At 50.4% G+C, this 27267-nt stretch overlaps 1 protein-coding gene across 1 annotated transcript in view; it reads left to right on the top strand.

The window, feature by feature from the left end:
* Positions 1-25976, top strand: part of spred3 (sprouty related EVH1 domain containing 3) — a 47958-nt gene extending 21982 nt beyond the window's left edge. Inside the window, exons 3-5 of the mRNA XM_085973573.1 lie at positions 10727-10788; positions 20174-20335; positions 25284-25976. Coding sequence (XP_085829699.1) covers positions 10727-10788; positions 20174-20335; positions 25284-25976 — 917 coding nt within the window. The remainder of the gene's footprint in view (positions 1-10726; positions 10789-20173; positions 20336-25283) is intronic.
* The last annotated feature ends 1291 nt before the right edge of the window (positions 25977-27267 follow it).

Below are 27267 nucleotides of genomic sequence, written 5' to 3'. Positions count from 1 at the left end.
CCCCAAGAGGTTGCTGCTGCGCTAAAACAGGCGATGCACGACTATCTTTAGGCGCTAAGCCGGCGGTGCTGAGCGATACCCCCGAGGCCGGGCGCAGCGCAGGTGCGGCGAGTTCTTGATTGACGGCAGACACTCTGGCGCCGGTCAGCTCTTAAAGGGGGAGGGTGGATTTGTTTGCCTGCCACACCCTGCACACTGCAGCCCTCAACCTAGGCCTGACCACTTCAGCTTCACCTGCACAACGCCCAGGGCTATGGAGAAGGCCAGGGAGAGAGCGCAGCGCTTCAGCGACGGTGACCTGAGGCTGCTGGTTGGCGGAGTGGAGCGCAGGCACCATGTTCTGTTCCCAGAAGGTGGCAAGAGGCCGCTGCCCAGCGCCTACCGGAAAGCCTGGAGGGAGGTCTCCAACAGGGTGTCTTCCAACAGCGTGGTTGCCAGGACTCCTGTGCAATGCCGGAAGAAGTTCAGCGACCTCACTCGGGTTGTCAGGGTGAGTACCCTTTCCAGTGTCCTCCTCATCCTTGCATGTGCACCTCACTTTATGGGCAAAGGGACCTGAAAGCCCTAATGGCCAGCCCTCATCCAGCAGCTATGGGACTGGCATGAAAATCACTTGCACATTCAGCACTTTACACACTGTACAAGCTATTCGACCATGGGAGGCAATGCAGACAAGATCAGGGCTACACACTGTACAAGCTATTCGACCATGGGAGGCAGTGCAGACAAGATCAGGGCTACACACTGTACAAGCTATTCGACCATGGGAGGCAGTGCAGACAAGATCAGGGCTACACACTGTACAAGCTATTCGACCATGGGAGGCAGTGCAGACAAGATCAGGGCTTCACACTGTACTTAGAGGCCGTCCTTTCTCTTGCAGGCCAAGGTGGTGCACAACCGGCGCAACCGAACTGAGACCGGGGGAGGCCGTCCTGACCTCAAAGAGCTCTCCGACCTCGACCAGCGTGTGGAGCGCATTATGGCAGGCCGGCTGATTGGCCCCGTTGCCAGTGGAGATGCCGACCCTGTTCTGGGCACCAATGGTAAGAGCATCACCTTTTGGACCTCTCTCGTTCCACTTGCGCATCAGATCAGCATCCTTTGCCACTGTCCGACCAATGCGGTGAATGGCACCACTCATGCCTCCCTCGCTGCCGCCCTGTCCTCACTCTAAAGCTACTCTTGTGCCTTCCTGCTTTCAGATGGTGAATCGCCAGGTGAGGAGGCGGGCCCTCAAGCTGCCACTGTCAGCCTTTCGGAAGACGAGGAGGAGGAAGAGGAAGCCGGCCCATCAGTGCCACCCTCAGCCGCGCCAGCCCATGGCGATGTAGGGGACACGTCTTCCCTGGAGGGGAGCCGGGGGGAAGGGTCGGAGGAGAGTGAAGCTCCGGGGCCCAGCGGCCTGCAGCAACGCGGGAGGGGTGGGCAAGCTCGGCGGACTTCTCCCCAGAGGGTGAGTGCGGCCTCCAGTCCTGCGACGGTCAGCGCAGAGGAGGTGCGCCTCCTAGAGGAAATGGCCGTCCAGGCTGAGCGCAGGCACACTGAGCTCATGGCTGCAGTGGCAAGGATGCCTGACTCCATAGAGTCTCTGTCAAGGAGTGTGCAGCAATTCGGAGCAGCACAGGCCAGGAGTCTGCAACAATTCAGTGCAGCACAGGCCAGGAGCCTGGAACTATTCAGTGCAGCACAGGCCAGGAGTCTGCATGACTTCGCGGCAGCACAGGCGGCTTCTAGCCAAGTGCTCAGTCGTGCCGTCCATTCACTGGCTGGTGTCATGCGGACACAGACCAGGGCCACACGGGCACTAACTGCTGCCACCCTCGCTGGATCAGCCAGGCATCGCCAGGGCACTCGCCGCGCAGCAGCAGCCCAGCAGTCTGTTCTTCAGCTGTTTGCTGCGCATGCTGCAGTGCTGGCCCGTGCGAGTGCCAATGTCTCAGGCGACCAGCGAGCACCTGCGATCTGCCAGGTTGACACCATTCCTGTAGCCGACACTGCCACTCTGCCATTGCAGCTGCCACGAGCTGCTGGACAGACTGCTGCCGCCCAGCCAGAGTTGGAGCAGTCAGCAGCCGGCCACTCCAAGGCCAGAGCTGGTGCAGGCCAACCCCCAAGGGCATCTGCCGTCTCGCCATCTGCCCCTCAGCAGCCTTCCCCCAGCCTTGCTGCAGCCACTGGGCTCCCATTGAGGAGGAGCAGCAGGGCGGGCAGGGGCCAGGCAAGGATGCGCAAGGCATCGCCCTCGCAGGGCAAAAAGTAGAGGTATGCACAAATGCCTGGTGCTTGTTGTAAGGCCGACACTGGTGCAGATGTTTTTGTGTAAGGCCAAGACTGGTGTCTTTCTTTCTTTTTGTAAGGCCGAGACTGGTGTCTTTCTTTCTTTTTGTAAGGCCGAGACTGGTAGTTTTGTGTTTTTGGAGGGGGCTTCTCCACATGAGCATGTAATGTGGGAAGGGCAGAGGTTTTCAATAAATTATTGCTGTTAAATTGCAGTGTGCATGGTTTTTTGGTTACGTCCTGGTTGCCCTGCTCGGCTGAGGGCTTGTGGAGCGGCTACATTCTTCTGCTGACATTGGCACAAGCCAGTCCCTGAGAGGGGGCCTAGAACCGACGTTCAATAAGCCGGCGACGGGCGGCCCTTGCACTTTCTGCCTCCCTCCTGTGCTGGTCCTCCTCCTCCTCCTCCTCCTCCTCCTCCTGAGGTGGTCCTCCAATCTCTGGTGGCAGTGGCTGAGTCCTGCGGATAGCCAAGTTGTGCAGCATGCAGCAAACGACCACGAAATGGGAGACTCGCTCCGGCGAATACTGTAGGGCTCCACCGGAACGATCCAGACAGCGGAACCGTTGCTTCAGGACGCCGATTGTTTGTTCGATGGTGTTCCTGGTCGCTTGATGGCTATCGTTGTATCCCTCTTCAGCAGGGGTGCTGGGCGCACGGAGCGGGGTCATCAGCCAGGTACACAAAGGATAGCCTTTGTCCCCAATAAGCCATCCTCGTGGGTGAGGCTGTGCCTGGAACATGTCTGCCACAGAAGTCTGTCGCAGGATGAAGGCATCGTGGCTGCTGCCTGGAAAGCGGGCATTGACAGCTAGGATGAGCTGCCTGTGGTCACACACCAGCTGGACGTTCAGCGAATGGTAGCCCTTCCGGTTGCGGTAATCCTCGGCATTCTCCAGAGGTGCCCGCAAAGCCACATGCGTGCAGTCAATGGCGCCCTGCACCATGGGGAAGCCCGCGAATGCTGCAAAGCCCATTGCACGCTGTTGCTGCTTGGCAAGGGCCATGGAGAAGGAGATGAACTGACGTCTCCTTTTGAAAAGGGCATTGGTCACCTGGCGGATGCAGCAATGCACGGCGAACTGGGAGATGTTGGCAATGTCCCCAGTAGCGGATTGGAAGGAGCCGGTGGCATAGAAGTTGAGAGCCACCGTCACCTTCACTGCCACCGACAGAGACGTCCTGCTCCTCAGCTGTGGCTGCAGATCACCGCCAAGTAGCTGGCAGATCTCTGTGACCACGTCCCTTCTGAATCGCAGCCTCCGAACACACTGCTCCTCAGACATGTTGAGATAGGAGAACTGCTGGCGGTATACCCTGGGTGGGTAAGGCCTCCTTTGCCGACGCCTGTTGCCCCCTCTCCGTCTAGCCAGGGCTGCCACTCTCTCACGGCGTCTGTGAGCCCTTTGGATGTAATTGAGAAAGCCAGTGTTGACACCCATTGCAGCCCCCATAATATGCTGGCAAACAATGAGATGTCAATGAAGGCAAAGACTAGTGGAAAGCTGTGGCCTGAAGCCAGAAGTACCTGTCCGAGTGTTGGGCCAAAGCAGAAAGCTATCTACCTTGGTCTCTCTCCAAAGATCCGTTTCTCAAGAAGGAGTGCTGCGAAATGGCAGCCTTTTATATTGCAGGAGGAGTGCCCTTTAATTTGCGCCCCCCGCGCCCCGCATCGGCTGAGCACCGTTCCACTCTAACAGTCGCTAGGGGCGCCAGGCGCACAATGGGGCGTCGCCACTGAATTTCTGGTTGGGGGCGCACAAAGGGCGTTGCACGAGGAAATGACGTCATGATCTGCGCGCGCAGCTGAGCGCGCACAAAGACTTTGCGCCGCCGCTAAATCTCTAGTGAAGTTGGGGCGAGGCGCAGTTCGCGCTGCGCCCTGGCACTAGCCGCCTAGCGCCCGACATCTACTCCTCCTAAGGCGCTAACGGCTGGCGCAACCAACTGAATTTCTAGGCCTATGTTCCCCGACATCTCTGGGAGGTTATTTGTGTCCCCCTTTGTAAAGACAGAACCAAAGTATGTATTTAATTGTTCTGCCATTTCTTTGTTCCCCAATATAAATTCCCCTGATTCTGACCACAACATCAGGATGTAGCAACTGCGCATCTAAACGTGGACCCCACAACATCAGCATGTAGCGCCTGCGCATCTAAACGTGGAATCCTGAAGTTGTGGTCTGTCATTCACTGCTCTGACACTGGCTGCGCTGTGGCCCCCTTTGACAGCAATCAGTGTAATCCGTGAACTTGATGAAAACTCTGGCTTTCCCGCAGTAATATCGCTGTTAATTACCCCATTAAAAGTTAGACCTTGTTGGTTTAGGTGTAAATGGGGATTTAACAGGGTAATGACTGCTAAACAAATATTATGTAACGAGAAAGGATTAATTAGCAATCTTGTTGTACGAGGCCCCTTGGGTCAGAGCAATCATAATATGATCGAATTCTTCATTAAGATGGAGAATGAAGTAGTTGACTCAGAGACTAGGGTCCTCAATTTAAATAAAGGGAACTACGATGGTCTGAGGAGCGAGTTAGGTAGGATTGATTGGGGAATGGCACTCAAAGGGTTGACGGTGGATAGGCAATGGCAAACATTCAAAGACCGAATGGATGAGCTACAGAATTTGTTCATCCCAGTTTGGCATAAAAATAAAACAAAAAAGGTGACTCAACCGTGGCTAACAAGGGAAATTAGGGATAGCATAAGATCCAAGGAGAGGACATATAAATTGGCTAGAAAAAGCAATAATCCTGAGGATTGGGAGCAGTTTAGGATTCAACAAAGGAGGACAAAGGATTAATTAAGAAAGGGAAAATAGAATATGAGAGTAAGCTAGTAGGGAACATAAAAACTGACTGTAAAAGCTTTTATAGATATGTGAAGAGAAAAAGATTGGTGAAGTCAAGCGTAGGTCCCTTACAGTCAGAATATGGGGAATTTATAATGGGAAACAAGGAAATGGCAGACCAACTAAATACATACTTTGGTTCTGTCTTCACAAAGGAGGACACAAATAACCTCCCAGAGATGCCGGGGAACATAGGGTCTGATGAAAGGGAGGAACTGAAATAAATCAGTATTTGTAGGGAAATGGTGTTAGGAAAATTGATGGGACTGAAGGCCGATAAATCCCCAGGGCCTGATGGTCTACATCCCAGGGTACTTAAGGAAGTGGCCCTAGAGATAGTAGATGCATTGCTGGTCATCTTCCAGAACTCGATAGACTCTGGAACGGTACCCATGGATTGGAGGGTAGCTAATGTTACCCCACTATTCAAAAAAGGTGGTAGAGAAAGCGGGGAATTATAGACCGGTAAGCCTGACATCGGTAGTGGGGAAAATGCTAGAGTCTATTATAAAAGATGTAATAGCAGAGCACTTGGTAAGCAGTGACAGGATCGGACAAAGTCAACATGGATTTACAAAAGGTAAATCATGCTTGACTAATCTACTGGAATTTTTTGAGGATGTAACTGGTAAAATAGATAAGGGAGAACCAGTGGATGTGGTGTATTTGGACTTTCAGAAGGCTTTCGATAAGGTCCCACATAAGAGATTAGCGTGCAAAATTAAGGCACATGAGATTGGGGGCAAGGTATTGACTTGGATAGAGAACTGGTTGGCGGACAGAAAGCAAAGAGTTGGAATAAACGGGTCGTTTTCCGAGTGGCAGGCAGTGACTAGTGGGGTACCGCAAGGATCGGTCCTAGGACCCCAGCTGTTCACAATATATATTAATGATCTGGACGAGGGAATTGGATGTAATATCTCCAAATTTGCAGACGACACAAAGCTGGGTGGGAGGGTAAGCTGTGAGGAGGATGTCGTGAAACTCTAGTACAATTTGGACAGGTTGGGTGATTGGGCAGAAACATGGCAAATGCACTATAATGTGGATAAATGTGAGGTTATCCACTTTGGTGGCAAAAACAGGAAGGCAGATTATTATTTGAATGGCAATAGATTGGGAGAAGGGGAAGTGCAAAGAGACCTGGGTGTCCTTGTGCACCAGTCGCTGAAGGTAAGCATGCAGGTGCAGCAGGCGGTTAAGAAGGCAAATGGTATGTTGGCCTTCGTAGCAAGAGGGTTCGAGTACAGGAACAAGGATGTCTTGCTACAGTTGTACAGGGCCTTGGTGAGACCACACCTTGAGTATTGTGTGCAGTTTTGGTCACCTTACCTGAGGAAGGACGTTCTTGCCATGGAGGGAGTGCAGCAAAGATTCACCAGGCTGATACCTGGGATGGCAGGAATGACGTATGAGGAGAGATTGTGTCGATTGGGCTTATACTCACTGGAGTTTAGAAGATTGAGAGGGGATCTCATCGAAACCTATAAAATTCTGCCAGGTCTGTACAGACTAGATGCAGGAAGGATGTTTCTGATGGCCGGGTAGTCCTGAACCAGGGGTCATAGTCTAAGGATAAGGGGTAAGCCATTTAGGTCTGAAATGAGGAGGAATTTCTTCACCCAGAGAGTGGTGAACCTGTGGAATTCTCTGCCACAGAGGGCGGTGGAGGCCAGTTCATTAAATATATTCAAGAAAGAGTTGGATATATTTCTTGAGGCTAAAGGGATCAAGGGATATGGGGAGAAGGCAGGGACAGGGTACTGAATTTGGATGATCAGCCATGATCTCATTGAATGGCGGAGCAGGATCTAAGGGCTGAATGGCCTACTCCTGCTCCTATCTTCTATGTTTCTATGTTACGGCCCTGAAAAAGTAATTTAAATTTTATGGAGAGTCAAATTTCTCCATTCGGATAAAAATTACAATTTTTAAGAAACTTTAAAAAAATGTTTTAATTTTTTTTTAAAGCTTGTTTATATAGAATCATAGAATGGTTACAGCACAGAAGGAGGCCATTCGGCCCGTCGAGCCCGTGCCGGCTCTCTGCAAGAGCACTTATCTAGTCCCACTCCCCCGCCCTTTCCCTCTAGCCCTGCAAATTTTTTTCCTTCAGGTACTTATCCAATTCCCTTTTGAAAGCCACGATTGAGTCTGCCTCCGCCACCCTGTCAGGCAGTGCATTCCAGATCCTCACCACTCGTTACGTTAAAAAAGTTTTTCCTCATTTTATTTCAGCTTCTAACCTTATCCCCACGCCAAAGCCCCAATCTTTCTTTTTGCTCTCTGTAACATTTTTAAAAAAGTCAGGATAAAAGCAGGTTCTCATTTTCTGCTTCTCTGTCTGTGAGAATTCTGCAATTTGATTGGCTGCTTAGACAGCGTGTTGGCGTCACAGCGAATCGCGTTCGAGCGCTGCAGTCTCTGATACGTCAAAAAAGACAATCCCGTTGCCACAGAGATCACGAGATCTCTGAAAAACTAATTTTAATTTTATGGAAGTCACGAGATCTCTGTGGGCAGCTTTCTTCAGGTCCAACGGCAAACGCCTTTGATTCGCCGCTGACCACAAATCGATGTCTTTAAGCTTGGCCAATTCAAGAGCGGCTGCAGCCTTGTTCGTGAAGATTATTATCAGCCTCTTTTTTTGGGAGGGCTTAAATTTGAGATTCAAAAACAAACCTGTAAACTGAGATGCTGTTGGTTTAACTATCTCGAAACAGGGATCTTGCTCTGATCTATCGAGGAGTCATTTCTGCACTGGGCAGAACGGAAAACACCAGATAAAGGCCATACCCCACATCACAGGGACCCAGGACCGGTTGAATTGCATGAGCTGGTATATGTGTCCAAACCAGCCCCTGTGTAACAGACACTGCATTGCCAATGGCAGAACCTGTTAAACATCCTTTAGGATTTTTTGAGTATAACCAGATCCAGAAATCTTTTACCGGGGAAAGGAGGAGAAATTTGGTTAGATCGGGTAGCAGCACCCACCCCTGGCATGTGACTGAACTGTCTTGTTAGAAAACTTGATGGAACTTTATTGGTCATGAAGTGCCTCATCTTCAGGATATCCCTTCATAGAGGGAGTCTCGATCCCACTGTAATCCATTCTCAAAACCGTCGAGTTCCTCCAATTGGATGACAGCCTCTATGTGGTCCCCCCACTATCCATTATTCATGTAACCTTCTCCCCATCTATTCTGAAGACGCTGATGCTTGCTGGGGTATGGCGTCCACAGGGGCAAAGCAGCCTTCCACTCTATCAGTCAAACTACCATTCTTCATGTGTGAGCTTAGGCAGTCAGTGGTCACGGACTATTGAACTGCGGTTGGCATCCCACATAAGCCTGATTCTCATTTGTCTCAACGGCAGCACACACTTTCCAGGTAGGAGCACTGATTAGTGATCGGGAGCAGATCCGATATTTGATATATATATCAGCTGTGATTCACTCCTGGGTATCTGTTATTCTATATATATATAATATATAAACCCCCCAAAGCCCTCGATTAGATTCCAGCCTGTAACTCACTCCCGGGTATCTGTTATTCTATATATAAACTCCCCGAACCCCTCGATTAGATTCCAGCCTTTAATTCACTCCCGGGTATGTGTTATTCCATATATAAAGCCGCTGAACCCCTCGATTAGATTCCAGCCTGTAACTCACTCCCGGGTATCTGTTAGTCTATATATAAAGCCCCTGAACCCCTCGATTAGATTCCAGCCTGTAACTCACTCCCGGGTATCTGTTATTCTATAGATAAACCCCCTGAACTCCTCGATTAGATTCCAGCCTGTAACTCACTCCCGGGTATCTGTTAGTCTATATATAAACCCCCTGAACCCCTCAATTAGATTCCAGCCTGTAACGCACTCCCGGGTATGTGTTATTCTATATATAAACTCCCCTGAACTCCTCGATTAGATTCCAGCCTGTAACTCACTCCCGGGTATCTGTTAGTCTATATATAAACCCCCTGAACCCCTCAATTAGATTCCAGCCTGTAACTCACTCCCGGGTAAGTGTTAGTCTATATATAAAGCCCCTGAACCCCTCGATTAGATTCCAGCCTGTAACTCACTCCCGGGTAAGTGTTAGTCTATATATAAAGCCCCTGAACCCCTTGATTAGATTCCAGCCTGTAACTCACCCCCGGGTATGTGTTATTCTATATATAAATGCCCCCGAACCCCTCGATTACATTCCAGCCTGTAACTCACTCCCGGGTATGTGTTATTCTATATATAAACCCCCCAAACCCCTCGATTAGATTCCAGCCTGTAACTCACTCCCGGGTATGTGTTATTCTATATATAAACCCCCCGAACCCCGCGATTAGATTCCAGCCTGTAACTCACTCCCGGGTATGTGTTATTCTATAAATAAACCCCCCGAACCCCTCGATTAGATTCCAGCCTGTAACTCACTCCCGGGTAAGTGTTAGTCTATATATAAACCCCCCGAACCCCGCGATTAGATTCCAGCCTGTAACTCACTCCCGGGTATGTGTTATTCTATATATAAACCCCCCGAACCCCGCGATTAGATTCCAGCCTGTAACTCACTCCCGGGTATGTGTTATTCTATATATAAACTCCCCTGAACTCCTCGATTAGATTCCAGCCTGTAACTCACTCCCGGGTATGTGTTATTCTATATATAAACCCCCCGAACCCCGCGATTAGATTCCAGCCTGTAACTCACTCCCGGGTATGTGTTATTCTATATATAAACTCCCCTGAACTCCTCGATTAGATTCCAGCCTGTAACTCACTCCCGGGTAAGTGTTAGTCTATATATAAAGCCCCTGAACCCCTCGATTAGATTCCAGCCTGTAACTCACTCCCGGGTATCTGTTAGTCTGTATATAAACTCCCCTGAACCCCTCGATTAGATTCCAGCCTGTAACTCACTCCCGGGTAAGTGTTAGTCTGTATATAAACTCCCCTGAACCCCTCGATTAGATTCCAGCCTGTAACTCACTCCCGGGTAAGTGTTAGTCTGTATATAAACTCCCCTGAACCCCTTGATTAGATTCCAGCCTGTAACTCACTCCCGGGTATGTGTTATTCTATATATAAACTCCCCTGAACTCCTGGATTAGATTCCAGCCTGTAACTCACTCCCGGGTATGTGTTATTCTATATATAAACTCCCCTGAACCCCTCGATTAGATTCCAGCCTGTAACTCACTCCCGGGTAAGTGTTAGTCTATATATAAAGCCCCTGAACCCCTTGATTAGATTCCAGCCTGTAACTCACTCCCGGGTATGTGTTATTCTATATATAAACCCCCCGAACCCCTCGATTAGATTCCAGCCTGTAACTCACTCCCGGGTATGTGTTATTCTATATATAAACTCCCCTGAACCCCTCGATTAGATTCCAGCCTGTAACTCACTCCCGGGTAAGTGTTAGTCTATATATAAAGCCCCTGAACCCCTTGATTAGATTCCAGCCTGTAACTCACTCCCGGGTATCGGTTACTGTGGTTTTAACCCTCAGCCCTCGATGCAGTGTACTGATGTCTCTGGATTGTTCTGACCTTACCCCTTGGTCTCTGTTACATTTCTGCAGGCTCTCTGACCTCCTCTTCCTCGAGTCAGGGTGAGGCTGATGCTGCGGAGGACGTCGTTGCAGTAAGTAAGGCCACAGAATGATACAGCCTCGTTGCTGCCGCTGCTTTCCTATTTTTATATTCGTTTAGCGTCGCTGGCAATGCCTGGTTACCCTGAGAAGGCGGCGGTGGTGGGGCCTTCCTCTTTAACCGCTGGTAGAAGTTTTATACAACTGAGCAACTTGCTAGGCCGCTTTAGAGGGCAGTTAAGAGCCAATAAGGTTGGTCTGGGACTGGAGTCACATATAGGCCCAGACCGGGTAAGGACGGCAGGTTTCCTTCCCTAAAGGACATTTGGGGTTTTTTAAGATAGTCCAACTGCTTCATGCTCATGTTTACTGATAATTTTACTTTGTGTATTTCTCGATATTTTTAAACTGAATTCAAATTCTCAGACTGACACGGTGGGATTTGAACTCATAGGGGGGAATTTTAACCCCAAAAAACGGGTGGTTTGAGGTCGGGTGGGAGGTTAAAGAATTTTTAAAAAACTGAATCCCACCTCTAACCCGCCCACTTCCGGTTTTAAAGGAGGCAGGACGGAGGCTGGGAAGCCAACCCGCTCCCAGGAGACGGGTGACTCATTTAAATATTTATACTGAGGCTGGCATGCCTCAGATTTAATCAGCATTTCAAATTTAACTCTGGCTGGCCGGGTTTCTCAGGCCTCAGGGAACCCGCCAACTAAAGCAAGGCGAGGACTGCTGGGTCCAGGAGGTAAGAGCTGTTCCAGCGTCCCTTCCTCACCCACCCTCCGTGATGGGAGACCACCCCCCCCCGCAAAGCCTCCGATCCCCCCCTGCCCCCCCCACTCCCAAACGAGGTCTCCGATCACCCGCCGACCTCCCCTCCCCGAAGCCTCTGATCCTCCCTCTGGCCTCCAACCTCTCCTCTCCGGCCCCCGATTGCCTTCCCGGCCTTCCCCCTCCGGCCCCAATGCTTCCCCCCCCGGCCCTGAACCACCCCTCCGATCCTCCTGCGGCCCAGATTCACCCGTCTCCCCGATCCCCCCCCCCCCCACCCCTCCCTCCTCTCTGCAGCCTAGTGCCGCAAGCCTACCCGCCCACAGCCAGCCAGTCTCTCCATCTGGCTGGCTGCGGGTGGGAAATGAGAGCTTTGACATTTTAATCAGGCCCTGCCGTTAAATTTGGCAGGGCCCGAGGGAAACCCATTCTCCTGGGTTTCCCGACCAATTTCTAGCTGGGGAGGATGCTAATGGTTGGGGCAGGAAGATTGTGTATGTCAAATCTAAAGCGATGGCAAGAATTAAAGGGGAATATCACAGACAACAATTCAGAAAGCTTTAAAAGGCACCTCAACCTGTTCGCAGTCTTTGCCAATGCTGAAATTGGCAGTCGAAATTAAGGGAAGCGAAAGGCTTGCATTTCTATAGCACCTTTCACTACTTCAGGATGTCCCAAATGAAGTACTTTTTGAAGTGTAGTCACTGTTGTAATGTAGGAAACGCGGCAACCAGTTCGCACACAGCAAGCTCCCACAAGCAGCAATGTGATGATGACCAGATAATCTGTTTTAGTGATGTTGGCCGGCCAGGACACTGGGGAGAACTCCCCTGCTCTTCTGCGAAATAGTGCCATGGGATCTGAGAGGGCAGACGGGGCCTCGGTTTAACGTCTCATGCAAAAGACAGCACCTCCTACAGGGCAGCTCTCCCCTCAGCGTCAGCCTAGATTGTTGTGTTCAAGTCCCTGGAGTGGGACTATGAACCCACAATCTTCTGACTCAGAGGTGAGTGTGCTACCCACTGAGCCAGGGCTGTCGATGATGGAGGAGCTTTGATGGATCAGAAGATGAATACTGAGCCTCTGCCCTGCCATTTTTGATATGGCTGGCTCAATTAAGTTTCTGATTGGATTGCAAAAATAGGCCTGTGAACCGAAGCCTGAATCCTCCAGTCTCTAAAAGATTAACCATTAGGCTGTAATACTAGAAATCATGTTTAAAGGATGATTAGCTTCACATTATTGAGATATATATATATTAAAAGCGTACATGTAGCATTTAGATAGCTGCAAAGCATGATGGGCTGCGTGACCATTATATAATATTGGCCCAGAAATTCGGGTCGGGGGCTTCCCGCGGGTGCAAGCCCCCGACCTGCACTTACCTTGCGCGCCGGCCGTTGAGCTGTAGGGCCCCGTGGAATTCTGATCCGGGGCCTGGTCCAGCTGCCGGCGCGCAGTGCTTGCGTATCCCAGGGGCGCAGTTAGTTCGATGCGTCCCCTGGGATCACGTGGGCCTTGGGCAGCCAATCGGAGCAGAGAATGCTCCATTCATAAATCTGACAGGAAGTGCTGTCAAGACTTATAAATACTACGGCCCCAAAATAGCAGTAAACCTTCAAATAATTTTTTTTTAAATCACATTTTTTAAATAAACTATAAATTACATGAAATAACTATTTTAAACAATAATTTAAATTTTTGAAAAAAATAATTTTATATTCTAACGGGGCTAAAACTAAACTTACCTTGCTTTAAAGTATTTAAAAATAATAAACCTGTGGAAAAAATGTTTTAATTTTAATTAATTCACCACTTACCTTGTAAAAAGCAGGCCCTACACCTGCTTTTTACATTTCTAACTTCTGCAGGCTTACGTTCCCGGAAAAACCTGTAAAAAAAAAAACCGTAAGTTTGATGCGCACATGCAGCCTCCCCCGCGCATGCGTTCGACCTCTGAACCCCTTCGTTCAGAGGAACGGAAGTGCCGGTTTCCCGCGCATGCGCAGTGCATACAGGAAACCGGCACTTCCATCGGGCCTACGGGTGAGTACCCTGTGCGTACTCACCCGTGGAGACCCGAAGTTCTGGGCCAATAACTCTTTTTAACTAGTACTGTAGAATAGCTGACCAAAGCAGATTTGCCAGACTGCTGGTCGCCACCCCACTTATCAGCATGTTAATGGGGGGAACTTGGTGATGTTGGTGCTGTTGAAGGTCAGGAAGAGGTGAGTGGGCCACCGTTGCTGGATATGCTCATTGCCTGGCACTTAGACAGCTTGAATGTTAGTTGCCCCTTGTTAGTCCAAGTCTGGATGCTGTCCAGGGTCTTACGGAAGGCTGGCATGAGCTGCTTCAACAGTGGAGGAGTTGTGAATGGAGGTAGACACTGTGGAACGTTTAGTAAACAGCCCCACTCCTGACCTTATGATGGAGGGAAGGTCTTTGATGAAGCAGCTGAAGGTGGTTCGGATCAGGCCACTGCCCCGTGGAGCTCTTGAGGCTGCGATGATTGGCCTCCAACACCCATGGTCACCTGCCATGATCTAAACTTGACTATTCCAATGTCGGCTTCCCAGCTTGCACCCTTCGAAAACTTGAACTTACCCGAAACTCTGCTGCCCATATCCTAACTCACACAGGTCCCATTCCCCCGTCACCCCTGTTCTCGCTGACCTAGATTGGTGCCCAATTTGGCAATGCCTCGCTTTTAACATTCTCATTCTTGATTTCAAACCCCTCCATGGTCTCGCCCCTCCCTATCTCTGTAACCTCCTCCAGTGCTACAACCCTCCGATATCCCCGCACTCCTCCAATTCTGGCCTCTTGCGCATCCCCGATTGTCTTTGCTCCACCATTGGCGGCCGTGCCTTCAGCCGCCTGGGCCCTAAGCTCTGGAATTTCCCCCCCCAAAGCTCTCAGCCTTTCTCTCCTCCTTAAAACCTACCTCTTTGACCAAGCTTTTGGTCACCTGTCCTAATATCTCCTCATGTGGATTAGTGTCAAATTATTTTTGATAACGCTTCTGTGAAGTGCCTTGGGATGCGACTGTGTCCCTGCAGTAGGATTTGGAGTATGAAGATGGCTGTTATTTTACTAATATAGTGAATGTTTTACTACATTAAAGGCGCTATATAAATACAAGTTGTGGTTGTTGCTGTTGTTGCCAAGGTGAGGTTAATTCACTGACCACTGAAAAACTCTAAAGTACTACTTAACCTAAAGGGTGTGACTACCTCCTGGAACAAAGTGTCCAGGTAACTCTCCCCCTCCCTGATGCATCGCAATGTCTGCACCTCCTACTCCAGCTCAACAACTCTGAGCTGAAGTTCCTCGAGTTGCAGACACTTACTGCGGATGTGGTTGCTCGGGATCTCGCTAATCTCCACAAACTTCCACATGCTGCAGTTACGACACACCACCTGCCCTGCCATCTCTAACCTTGTTTTATTGTTTAGCATGCTTGTAGTCCTGTGTTGCAGCTTCCCCAGGTTGGCACCTCATTTTTAGGTACGCCTGGTGCTGCTCCTGGCATGCTCTTCTGCGCTCCTCATTGAACCACGGTTGGTCCCTTGGCTGGTAATGGTAGAGTGAGGGATATCCCGTGCCATGAGTTTACAGATTGTGGTGGAGTACAATTCTGCTGCTGCTGATGGCCCACAGCGCCTCATGGATGCCCAGTTTTGAGCTGCTAGATCTGTTCTGAATCTATCCCATTTAGCACGGTGGTAGTGCCACACAACACGATGGAAGGTGTCCTCAGTGTGAAGACAAGGGTTCGTCTCCACAAGGACTGTGCGGTGGTCACTCCTACCAATGCTGTCATGGACAGATGCATCTGCGACAGGTAGATTGGTGAGGATGAGGTCAAGTAGGTTTTTCCCTCGTGTTGGTTCTCTCACCACCTGCCGCAGTCATAGAGTTATACAGCACAGAAAGAGGCCCTTCGGCCCATCGTGTCCACGCTGGCCATCAAGCCCTGTCTATTCTAATCCCATTTTCCAGCACTTGGTCCGTAGCCTTGTATGCTATGGCGTTTCAAGTGCTCATCTAAATGCTTCTTGAATGTTGTGAGGGTTCCTGCCTCTACCACCCTTTCAGGCAGTGAGTTCCAGATTCCAACCACCCTCTGGGTGAAAAAGTTTTTCCTCAAATCCCCTCTAAACCTCCTGCCCCTTATCTTGAAACTATGCCCCTGGTTATTGACCCCTCTACTGAGGGGAAAAGTTCCTTTCTATCTACCCTATCTATGCCCCTCATAATTTTGTACACCTCAATCAGGTCCCCCCGCAGCCTTCTCTGCTCTAAGGGAAACAACCCCAGCCTGTCCAGTCTTTCTTCATAGCTGAAGCGCTCCAGCCCAGGTAACATCCTGGTGAATCTCCTCTGCACCCTCTCCAATGCAATCACATCCCTCCTATAGTGTGGTGACCAGAACTGCACACAGTATTCCAGCTGTGGCCTAACTAGCGTTTTGTACAGCTCCATCATAACCTCCCTGCTCTTATATTCTATGCCTCGGCTAATGAAGGCAAGTATCCCATATGCCTTTTTAACCCTCTTATCTACCTGTCCTGATGCCTTCAGGGATCTATGTACATGCACACCAAGGTCCCTCTGATCCTCTGTCCTTCCTAGGGTCCTACCATTCATTGTGTATTCCCTTGCCTTGTTTATCCTCCCAAAATGCATCACCTCACACTTTTCAGGGTTAAATTCCATTTGCCACTGTTCTGCCCATCTAACCACCCCGTCTATATCGTCCTGTAGCCTGAGGCTTCCCTCCTCACTATTTACCACTCCACCAATTTTCGTGTCATCTGCGAACTTACTGATCATATCTCCTACATTCATATCTAAACTATGAATGTACACTACAAACAGCAAAGGACCCAGCACTGATCTCTGCGGTACACCACTGGACACAGGCTTCCAGTCACAAAAACAACCTTCGACCATCACCCTCTGCCCCCTGCCACTAAGCCAATTTTGGATCCAATGTGCCAAATTGCCCTGGATCCCATGGGCTCTTACCTTCTTGACCAGTCTCCCATGTGGGACTTTGTCAAAAGCCTTACTGAAGTCCATGTAGACTACATCAACTGCACTACCCCCATTCACACACCTAGTCACCCCCTCGAAAAATTCAATCAAATTGGTCAGACATGATCTTCCCCTGACAAAGCCATGCTGACTATCCCTGATTAATCCCTGCCTCTCCAAGAGGAGACTAATTCTGCCCCTCAGAATTTTTTCCAATATTTTCCTACCACTGATGTTAGGCTCACTGGTCTGTAATTCCCTGGTTTATCCCTACTACCCTTCTTGAAAAATGCCCAGTCCTAGTCTGGCAGCTATGTCCTTCAGGACTCAGCCAGCTCGGTCAGTAGTGGGGCTATCGAGCCACTCTTGGTGATGGACATTGAAGTCCCCCACCCAGAGTACATTCTGTACCCTTGCTACCCTCAGTGCTTCTTCCAAGTGGTGTTCAACATGGAGGAGTACTGATTCATCAGCTGAGGGAGGGCGGTAGGTGGTAATCAGCAGGAGGTTTCCTTGCCCATGTTTGACCTGAAGCCATGAGACTTCATGGGGTCCAGAGTCAATGTTGAGGACTCCCAGGGACACTCCTTCCTGACTGTATACCACTGTGCCCACCACCTCTGGTGGGTCTGTCCTGCTTGTGGGACAGGACATACCCAGGGATGGTGATGGAGGAGTCTGGGACATTGGCTGAAAGGTATGATTCTGTGAGTATGACTGTCAGGCTGTTGCTTGACTAGTCTGTGGGACAGCTCTCCCAATTTTGGCACAAGTCCCCAGATGCTGGTGAGGAGGACTTTGCAGGGTCGACTGGGCTGGGTGTGCTGTTGTCGTGTCCGAAGCCGGTGCCGAGGTCGATGCCGGGTGGTCCGTCCGGTTTTATTCTTATTATTGTTTTTCGTAGCAGTTGTGTAGCTAGGCTATTTCAGAGGGCAGTTAAGAATCAACCGCATTGCTGAGGGTCTGGTGTCTCATATCGGCCAGACCGGGTAAGGACGGCAGATTTCCTTCCCTAAAGGACATTAGTGAACCAGATGGGTTTTTACGACAATCCGATAGTTTCATGGTCACCATTACAGTTATTAGCTTTTTGCTCCAGTTACCTTTAATAATTATTTTTTGCCGACTGCACCTCTATTGACCTGAAGAGAACTTAGACTTTCATGAGCCTCAACAAAACCCAGGAAAAAGTGGACAGAAAGAGTTCCTAATGGCCTGGAATCACTTGCCTGAAATGCTGGGGGCATTTGAAAATGGCCTTCCTCCTGAAGGTCCATCCCAAGCCATCCTGCCCACCTGGTTTCCTGTGTTGGACAATGCCCAGCATGCTCGCCACCCAGAAAGTGGTGTGGTGGGGGGTTTTCCACATACCCCCACCCCCTTCACCCCTTTTGGATACGTGAATGAAGAACTTGTCTGCTTCAGATGATATCTTCTACCAACTGCCCAAAAGCTTTTGGCTTGTTTTTTTGTTGATATTTTTGTTTCAGGGAGACATGTCTCTAGTCTCCTTTACCAAGACGTCTGCCATTCTGAAAGGAGTTCACCGCTGCACTGTCACCTGCTGGACAAAGTTAGGAACTGTACTCCGGTTTTACAGAAGAGGCTTAAGATCAGTTGATCAATGGTCACATAACGTTAGGTGTGGTGTACACTTAGAGTAATGTTATGGGACTCATTAACAACAGTACCGTCTACAGGTGCAATGACATTGAAATATTATGACCATATGCTGAGGGCCCAATAATAGCAGGAAGTTAGTCGCCACTGATTTCCCTCCTCTGTCAGGCTCCGATTGTGCCAGTTTTCGGGTGGCAAACGGGGGCGTGACGGACGCCAAAACTGGCCCCCGGGTGCAGATAAGATACACCTTGACTGGTGGAGTAGCCTGCGCATGAAGAATGGGGGGTTTGACTGAGGTACCGAATGGTTATGGACATCCGTGGATCTGTACTCCAGCGAGTGTCAGCACCTTCAGGAGAGGGGCGAGAAAAAGGGGAGTAAATAAATAAATTCCAGGGGGCCTATTTTGACTTTTGGGTGACTGACTGACGGAGTGCACTGACTGGCCGCCTGTTTTGGCGGCGATTAAGCCCCCGCCGCGCCCCCCCCCCCCACCGCCGCCATTTTAAGGCCTCATTTAAAGCGAGCAGTTGTCCTGAAACAGCTTAGCCTCAAGATCAGGTTAGGGTGGCCACCAGCAAGCTAAGTTGTGAGGGGTGTGGGGGGGTCACGATTGGGGGTTGGGGGATCCTGGGCGGAAGCAGCCCAGAATATTTTTGAGGGGTCTCCCCCACTCCTGCTCCACCCGGGCCCACAAAAAACAATTCAACATTTACCTTTAGTCGGCCTCTGCGGTACCATCGCCCGTGGATCTGTGCAGGCTCCAGCCAGTTCCGACCTAACATGGCAATTGGGGACCTATTTACATCACATGACCCCTATTTCCATATTCAAAGGGGCCTATCACTGAAACAGGCAGGCACTTTGGACACCCGGAGGTAGGCCCCTTTCAAAACGGCCACATCACCGGTGTTAACACGGCGGTAAGGCTACCAGCACCATGTTGAGGCCGTTACTGCCACGTTAACGTCAGGTAAAAGTAGTCAAATCAACCCCAAGGACGTTTACCAGCTTCCCTTGAACATTCTTCAGCCATTGGATGTATTTTGTCACGTGCCTTTTGTCATTGGATAGATTCAGTCATGTGTCCCGGCAGTAGGATTTGAAATGCTGAGGTGTCTGTTACATTCCTGAAATAGGGAAAGTTCGACTGTTGAATGGAATTGGGGAATGGGGCTAGAGAGAGGGGACACACTGGGGAATGGGGATAGAGAACATAAGAACATAAGAAGTAGGAGCAGGAGTAGGCCATACGGCCCCTCGGGCCTGCTCCGCCATTCAATAGGATCATGGCTGATCCGAACCTAGACTCACGTCCACTTCCCTGCCCTCTCCCCGTAACCCCTAATTCCCTTATCAGCTAGGAAACTGTCTATCTCCGTTTTAAATTTATTTAATGTCGCAGCTTCCACAGCTCTCTGAGGTAGCAAATTCCATAGATTTACTACCCTCTGAGTGAAGAAGTTTCTCCTCATCTCAGTTTTGAAACGGCAGCCCCTTATTCTAAGATTATGCCCAGTAGTTCTAGTCTCACCCATCAGTGGAAACATCCTCACCGCATCCACCCGATCAAGCCCCCTCACAATCTTATATGTTTCGATAAGATCGCCTCTCATTCTTCTGAATTCCAATGAATAGAGGCCCAACCTACTCAACCTTTCCTCATAAGTCAACCCCCTCATCTCCGGAATCAACCGAGTGAACCTTCTCTGAACTGCCTCGAGAGCAAGTATATCTTTTCTTAAATATGGAAACCAAAACTGCACACAATATTCCAGGTGTGGCCTCACCAGTACCCTGTACAACTGAAGCAAGACGTCCCTGCTTTTATACTCCTTCCCCTTTGCAATAAAAGCATGGGGATAGAGAGAGGGGACACACTGGGGAATGGGGGATAGAGAGTCATGCACTGGGGAGTTGGGCGAATCTAGGGTTTGTCCCGTTCTCTCCCGTCCGTTCTGCACACTCGCCTCTGACAGTTTTCATTTTCCTTTTTAGATGCACACGGACAGTGAGTCATCGTCCAATAGCAGGAAGGAGATGCTCCCAAAACATATCACCATAGTAACCAGCGAATCATCATCCAGCTGCTACATCAGGTCACCGGCCTCCGACGAATTCAGACTCGGGCAGATACAAGCAGTCACGCACCCCAACCAGGTAGTAGTGAACCAACCGCTTTTATATACGGGTTTACAGCCAACCCCACCGTCTCATAAATCAAGAGACAAGCTCTTAAAAAGGAAGAGATTTGGTATAAAAATCATGAGTTGCTATTATTTCCCCAACCCGACCCCTTGCAGACTTTTGCTCCCAGACAGGAAGTGCATCCGCGACCTTTGCTCCCTGACAGGAAGTGCATTCGGCCATCACTAACCGATTACTGACATAACATAAGAATTAGGAGCAGGAGTCGACCATTCGGCCCCTCCAGCCTGCTCCGCCATTCAATAAGATCATGGCTGATCTTCTACCTCAACTCCACTTTCCTGCACTATCCCCATATCCCTTGATTCCCTTAATATTCAAAAATCTATCGATCTCTGTCTTGAATATACTCAACGACTGAGCCTCCACAGCCCTCTGGGGTAGAGAATTCCAAAGATTCATCATCCTCCGAGTGAAGACATTTCTCCTCATCTCAGTCCTAAATGGCCGACCCCTTATTCTCAGAATATGACCTATGGTTCTAGACTCCCAGCCAGGGGAAACATCCTCCCTGCATCTACCCTGTCAAGCCCTGTAGAAATTTTGTATGTTTCAATGAGATCACCTCTCAATCATCTAAACTCTAGAGAATATAGGCCTCGTCTACTCAATCTCTCCTCATAGGACAATCCCCCCATCCCAGGAATCAGTCTGGTGAACCTTCGTTGCACTTCCTCCATGGCAAGTATATCTTTCCTCAGGTAAGGAGACCAAAACTGTACACAATACTCCAGGTGTGGTCTCACCAGGACCCAATATAATTGCAGTACGACGTCTTTACTCTTACACTCAAATCCTCTTGTAATAAAGGCCAACATACCATTTGCTTTCCTAATTGCTTGCTGTACCTGCATGTTAACTTTCAGTGATTCGTGTACAAGGACACCCAGGTCCCTCTGAACACTAACATTTCCCAATCTCTCACCATTTAAAAAATACTCTGCTTTTCTATTTTTCCTACCAAAGTGGGAAATCTGTGTCCTCTGCTTATCAACCCTCCTGCCACTGGAAACAGTTTTTTTTTCTTAATTACGCTATCAACTCTCTCAGAAACATTTCAAAATGCTTCAGTTACAATGAATCATAGAATGGTTACAGCACAGGAGGCCATTCAGCCTGTCGAGCCCGTGCCAGCTCCCTGCAGGAACACTTCAGTCACTCCCCCGCCCCTTCCCCGTAGTCCTGCACATTTTTTGCCTTCGGGTACTTATCCAATTCCCTTTTGAAAGCCATGGTTGAGTCTGCCTCCACCACCCTTTCAGGCAGTGCATTCCAGATCCTCACCACTCGCTGCATAAAAAAGTTTTTCCTCACGTCGCCTTTTGGTTCTTCTGCCAATCACCTTGAATCTGTGCCCTCCGGTTCTCGGCCCTTCCGCCAATGGGAACAGTCTCTCTCTATCTACCCTGCCTAGCTCCCTCATGATTTTGAACAGTTCTATCGAATCTCTCAACCTTCTGAGAGCAGATTTGAATTACTCTGAGTTTCGTTGACTTATTATGTGGGTAAACGTGGCAGCCATTTTGCACAGAACAAGACCTGCCAAAGGCCCATGAGTTGAATGGCCGGTTAACCTATTGTTGGTGGTGTTGGTTCAGGGAGGAATTGTTGGCCCAGGTCATTGGGACAAGTCCTTGCTCTTCGAATGGTACAGTGGGATCTAAGGCTGGTTACGGTACCATAGTGGTTATGTTACTGGGTTAGTAACCCTTGAGGCCTGGCGTAATGACCCAGCTCGCACAAATTCATAATCCCACTGTGGCAGCTGGGAATTTAAATTCAGTTAAATAAATTCAATTAATTAAAAAAAAAACACTATAAGCTGCTGGATTGTTATAAAATGGTTCACTAATGTTCTTCAGGGAAGGAAATCTGCCGTCCTTACTTGGTCTGGGCTTGCATGTGACTCCAGAACCACAGCAGTGTGGTTGACTACCCTCTGGACTAACCTACTGCAGCTCCTATTTCTTACGGTGGCATAGTGGTTAGCACTGTTGCCTCACAGCGCCAGGGACCCGGATTCAAATCCGGCCGCGGGTGACTGTCTGTGTGGAGTTTGCACATTCTCCCCGTGTTTGCGTGGGTTTCCTCCGGGTGCTCCGGTTTCCTCCCACAGTCCAAAGATGTGCGGGTTAGGTTGATTGGCCATGATAAAAATTGGCCCTTAGTGTTAGGGGGGATTAAATACGTGGGGTTACGGGGTTACGGGGATAGGGCTTGTGTGGGATGGCTGTCGGTGTAGGGACCGGGTGCTAGGGTTTGGATGATCAGCCATGATCTCGTTGAATGGCGGAGCAGGCTCGAAGGGCCAAATGGCCTACTCCTGCTCCTATCTTCTATGTTTCTATGTTTTACAACTCTGTTGTATCAAATCCGCTACAAATCAAAATCCTCCCCAACAGCACTGTGGGAGTACCTTCACCGCACGGACCACAGCGGTTCAAGAAGGCGGCTCACCATCACCTTCTCGAGGGCAATTAGGGACGGGCAATAAATGCTGGCCTTGCCAGCGACGCCCACATCACAGGAACGAATTTTTAAAAATTCTGACCATACAGCACTCCCTCGGTACTGCTCTGATCATATGTTCGATAGCAAAATACTGCGGATGCTGGAAATCCGAAATAACAACAGAAAACGCTGGAAAAAAAACTCAGCAGGCCAGGCAGCATCTGTGGAGAGAGAAACGGAGTCAACGTTTCGGGTCGAAGACCTTTCGTCATATGTTCGATTGGTGTGCGGGGGAGGAAAGGGGGGAGCCAGAGACATGGTTTTAGTGTGTGAGTGAGGTATCACCTCGCTACCAGTTTTTAGGGAATTCTAGTCAGGGATTGCTAGCGCCGATATTTACAATCTCTCCCAAGAGTGGAGCAGATTGCAAACTCCGTTTGGTGTGGAGTGTGTTTTATTTTGATCTGTGATTTACGTCGGTGTTAACAGGCTCCAAAAAAACATTCTGCGCATGGACTGGTTGGGCTTAATGGCCCGTTGTTGTGCTGTATATTCGACGTGCTCGCCTAAATCTGCTGGTTGTGCTGGGTTGCAGTTGCACAGGTACAAGCCATTGCCACTGTCCGATCACAGAAATCACAGAAACCCCACAGTGCAGATAGAGACCATTTTGGCCCATCGAGCCTGCACCGACACATATCCCACCCGATCCCCGTAACCCCTGCACCAACACATATCCCACCCTATCCCCGTAACCCCACGTATTTAATCCCCCTAACACTAAGGGTCAATTTATCATAGCCAATCAACCTAACCCGCACATCTTTGGACTGTGGGAGGAAACCGGAGCACCCGGAGGAAACCCACGCAAACACGGGGAGAATGTGCAAACTCCACACAGACAGTCACCCGAGGCCGGATTCGAACCCGGGTCCCTGGCGCTGTGAGGCAACAGTGCTAACCACTATGCCACCTCGTGGCCATGAGGGTTGAAGGGCTATTGGACTGCAGTGGGGTGGCAAACACTGAACTGCCCACTTTCCAGTCGGGCTCACAGGATGGCGAACAGGAGCGGGAGCACTGACTGCTTTTTTTTACCAATCTCTTCCCCAGAATGAGGCGGTGCGAATTCTCTGAGCGGTGGCTCAGTGGGTAGCACTCTGGCCTCTCAGTCCCGACGGCTGTGGGTGCGAGCACCACTGCAGAGACTTGAGCGCAACATCGAGGCTGACGCTCCAGTGCAGTGCTGAGGGAGCGCCGCACTGTCGGAGGTAACGATCAGACGTTAAACCGAGGCCCCATCTGCCCTCTACAGGTGGACGTAAAAGACCCCACGGTACCATTTCAAAAAAGAGCAGGGGGAGTTCTCCAATAGTTACCCCTCAACCAACATCACAAAAAAAACCGAGCTGGTCATTATCACATTGCTGTTTGTGGGAGCTTGCTGTGCGCAAATTGGCTGCCGCGTTTCCTACATTACGACAGCGACGACGCTGCAGAAGTACTTCATTGGGTAGCGCTCTCGTCTCTCAGTCCGAAGGCTGTGGGTGCGAGTACCACTGAGTGGCATAGATAGAGTTTTGGACTCTAGGGGAATCAAGGGATATGGAGACCGGGCGGGTTAGTGGAGCTGAGGTCGATGATCAGCCGTGATCTTATTGAATGGCGGAGCAGGCTCGAGGGGCTGAATGGCCGACTCCTGCTCCTAATTCTTATGTTCTTAAAGTCCTGAGGTTGTGAAAGGTGCTATAGAAATGCGGGTCTTCGCTTTTAACCGTCGCTGCGCCTACAGCTATCCCGCCCAGTTCAGCACAGTGCAGGGTGGGGAGTGGGGGTCATGGAGGGAGTGTTCTTGCCATGGAGGGAGTGCAGCAAAGATTCACCAAGCTGATACCTGGGATGGCAGGAATGACGTATGAGGAGAGGTTGGGTCGATTGGGCTTATACTCGCTGGAGTTTAGAAGAATGAGAGGGGATCTCATTGAAACTTATAAAATTCTAACAGGACTAGACAGACTAGATGCAGGAAGGATGTTCCCGATGGCGGGGGAGTCCAGAACCAGTGGTCACAGTCTAAGGATAAGGGGTAAGCCATTTAGGACAGAGATGAGGTGGAATTTCTTCACCCAGAGAGTGGTGAACCTGTGGAATTCTCTACCACAGAAGGCAGTAGAGGTCAATTCATTAAATATATTCAAGAAGGAGTTAGATATATTTCTTAAGGCTAAAGGGATCAAGGGATATGGGGAGAAGGCAGGGACAGGGTACTGAGTTTGGATGATCAGCCATGATCTCATTGAATGGCGGAGCAGGCTCGAGGGGCCGAATGGCCTACTCCTGCTCCTATCTTCTATGTTTCTAAACAATTGTAGCATAAAGCGGGTGATTGTGATTCCAGATGCTAGCCGTGCGACCGGCCTGGTTTTGACAAGGCTTCCTCTGCCCGCAGGTTCAGACCAAGCCGCTGCAGCACGGGATCTATCGCGACGAGGATGAGCTGGAGAGCGTCAACCCCTGCAAGGACCTGTGGGTGGCCAAGGGCTACGAGGACTACCGGAGGGCCATCATCCGCAACCGGGACCGCGACGCCGACAAGATCGACTTGTGCGTGCACTTCGCCAAGGGCGAGGCGAGGGAGGGTGGGCGCGGGAGTGGCGGCGGTGGCAGCCCGGGGACGGAGGGCCCACTCAAGGAGGCCAAGGGCTCGCCCAGCTGCAAGGCCCGCGCTCCCGCCTCGCCCCGCCAGCTGAAGAAGGCGGCCAAGGAGCCGGCGGGCGCGGCGGCGGAGGAGGACGCCGCTCCCTCCCGCTGCATCTACTGCCGCGACGTCTTCCGCGACCGGGAGAATGGGCGCGGGCGCTGCCAGGACGCCCCCGACCCCATCGGGCGCTGCGTCCACCAGGCCAGCTGCATGTGGTGTGCCGAGTCCATGCTGTACCACTGCATGTCGGACTCCGAGGGCGACTACTCCGACCCCTGCTCCTGCGACGCCACCAGCCGCCACTTCTGCGCCCGCTGGCTGGCGCTGGCTGCTCTATCCCTCATGGCGCCCTGCATGTGCTGCTATCTGCCCCTGCGGGCCTGCCACCGGTGCGGGGAGCAGTGGGGATGCTGCGGGGGCAAGCACAAGGCGGTGCGGTGAGCGGCCGGGGGGATGGGGGAGAAGCGAGGGCTGAAACCACGAAACAATAGGCACCTTTTGCAACAAGCGGTCCTGCAGGAAGGACCTTGCAGTGATTAATGCGGTTCGACGGATTGGCTTTTGGGCCGAGTGCGGCCTAGTTCAGTCTGGGACGGCCTGTTACCGATCTCGGTAGAGGAGTGCTGGTTTAACTATCCCTGCCCGTGAGGGGGCAGTGGGAGCTTACTTAGAAGTCAGTCTGTCTGTGTGATACACTTAATTAAGGTGGTCCCTTGTAATGGCAATCATAAAACATCCCACCAACACCCCCCATCCCGCCACACAGGCTCATCCAGTCTTCATTTACTGGTTTATCAGTCGCTCACATTCGGGAGGTCGGAGGTGGGCTTTTTCTTTAACCATTCACCACATTTACATGGGACAGCCTAGTGGCAGATGGGGAATTTGAGTCTCCCGGCCAAAATAACTCGCCACACAAAACGTCGCCACGGTCCAGCAGAGCTCCTTCGAATTCGTTTTTCTTTTGTACTTCAGCTGGGACTAGTTCTGTTTATTTGTTTATTTATTTATTTTCCGAACTGGCTGTATAAAATGGACGCCTTTCTGTGTTTGGTTTCGGCAACTTGAACAGGGCGCACTGGAATAAGGGAAAGTCAAACTTTCCCCCTAACCCTCTCCCAACTCCGTTCCACTCACCCAATCGTTCTCATATTTGGGTTCCATCTCCCCTCACGCACATTCATGCACACGGCCTCTCTCTCTCCCCTTGCACTATCTACCCCCCTCGCCTGCTGTCTCATATATAGAGGTTAGCTCTCTCTCTCTCTCTCACGCACACATGTTCTACCTCTCTCTCTCCATCTCTCTCGCTCGCTCACTCTCACACACGTTCTACCTCTCTCCATCTCTCTCGCTCTCTCACTCTCACACACGTTCTACCTCTCTCCATCTCTCTCGCTCTCTCACTCTCACACATGTTCTACCTCTCTCCATCTCTCTCGCTCTCTCACTCTCACACATATTCTACCTCTCTCTCTCCCCATCTCTCTCGCTCTCTCACTCTCACATGTTCTACCTCTGTCTCTTTATCCTGCTTTCTCACTCACACACACGTGTTCTACCTCTCTCACTCACACACACACGCTCTACCTCTCTCTCGCTCAGTCTCTCGTTCACTTTCACTTACACACACGTACACGCGCAAGTTCTACCTCTCTCTCGCTCTCTCCCCGTTCCCCCCCCCCCCCCCACCCCACTCACGCACATTCACATTCTGGCATTGGCTCCATTG

This window comes from Somniosus microcephalus, chromosome 34 (assembly GCF_052327205.1).
Source record: "Somniosus microcephalus isolate GS21.2 chromosome 34, FLI_Smic_1.0, whole genome shotgun sequence".
NCBI classification, from domain to species: Eukaryota; Metazoa; Chordata; class Chondrichthyes; order Squaliformes; family Somniosidae; genus Somniosus; species Somniosus microcephalus.
This window is presented reverse-complemented; position numbering and strand designations above follow the sequence as displayed.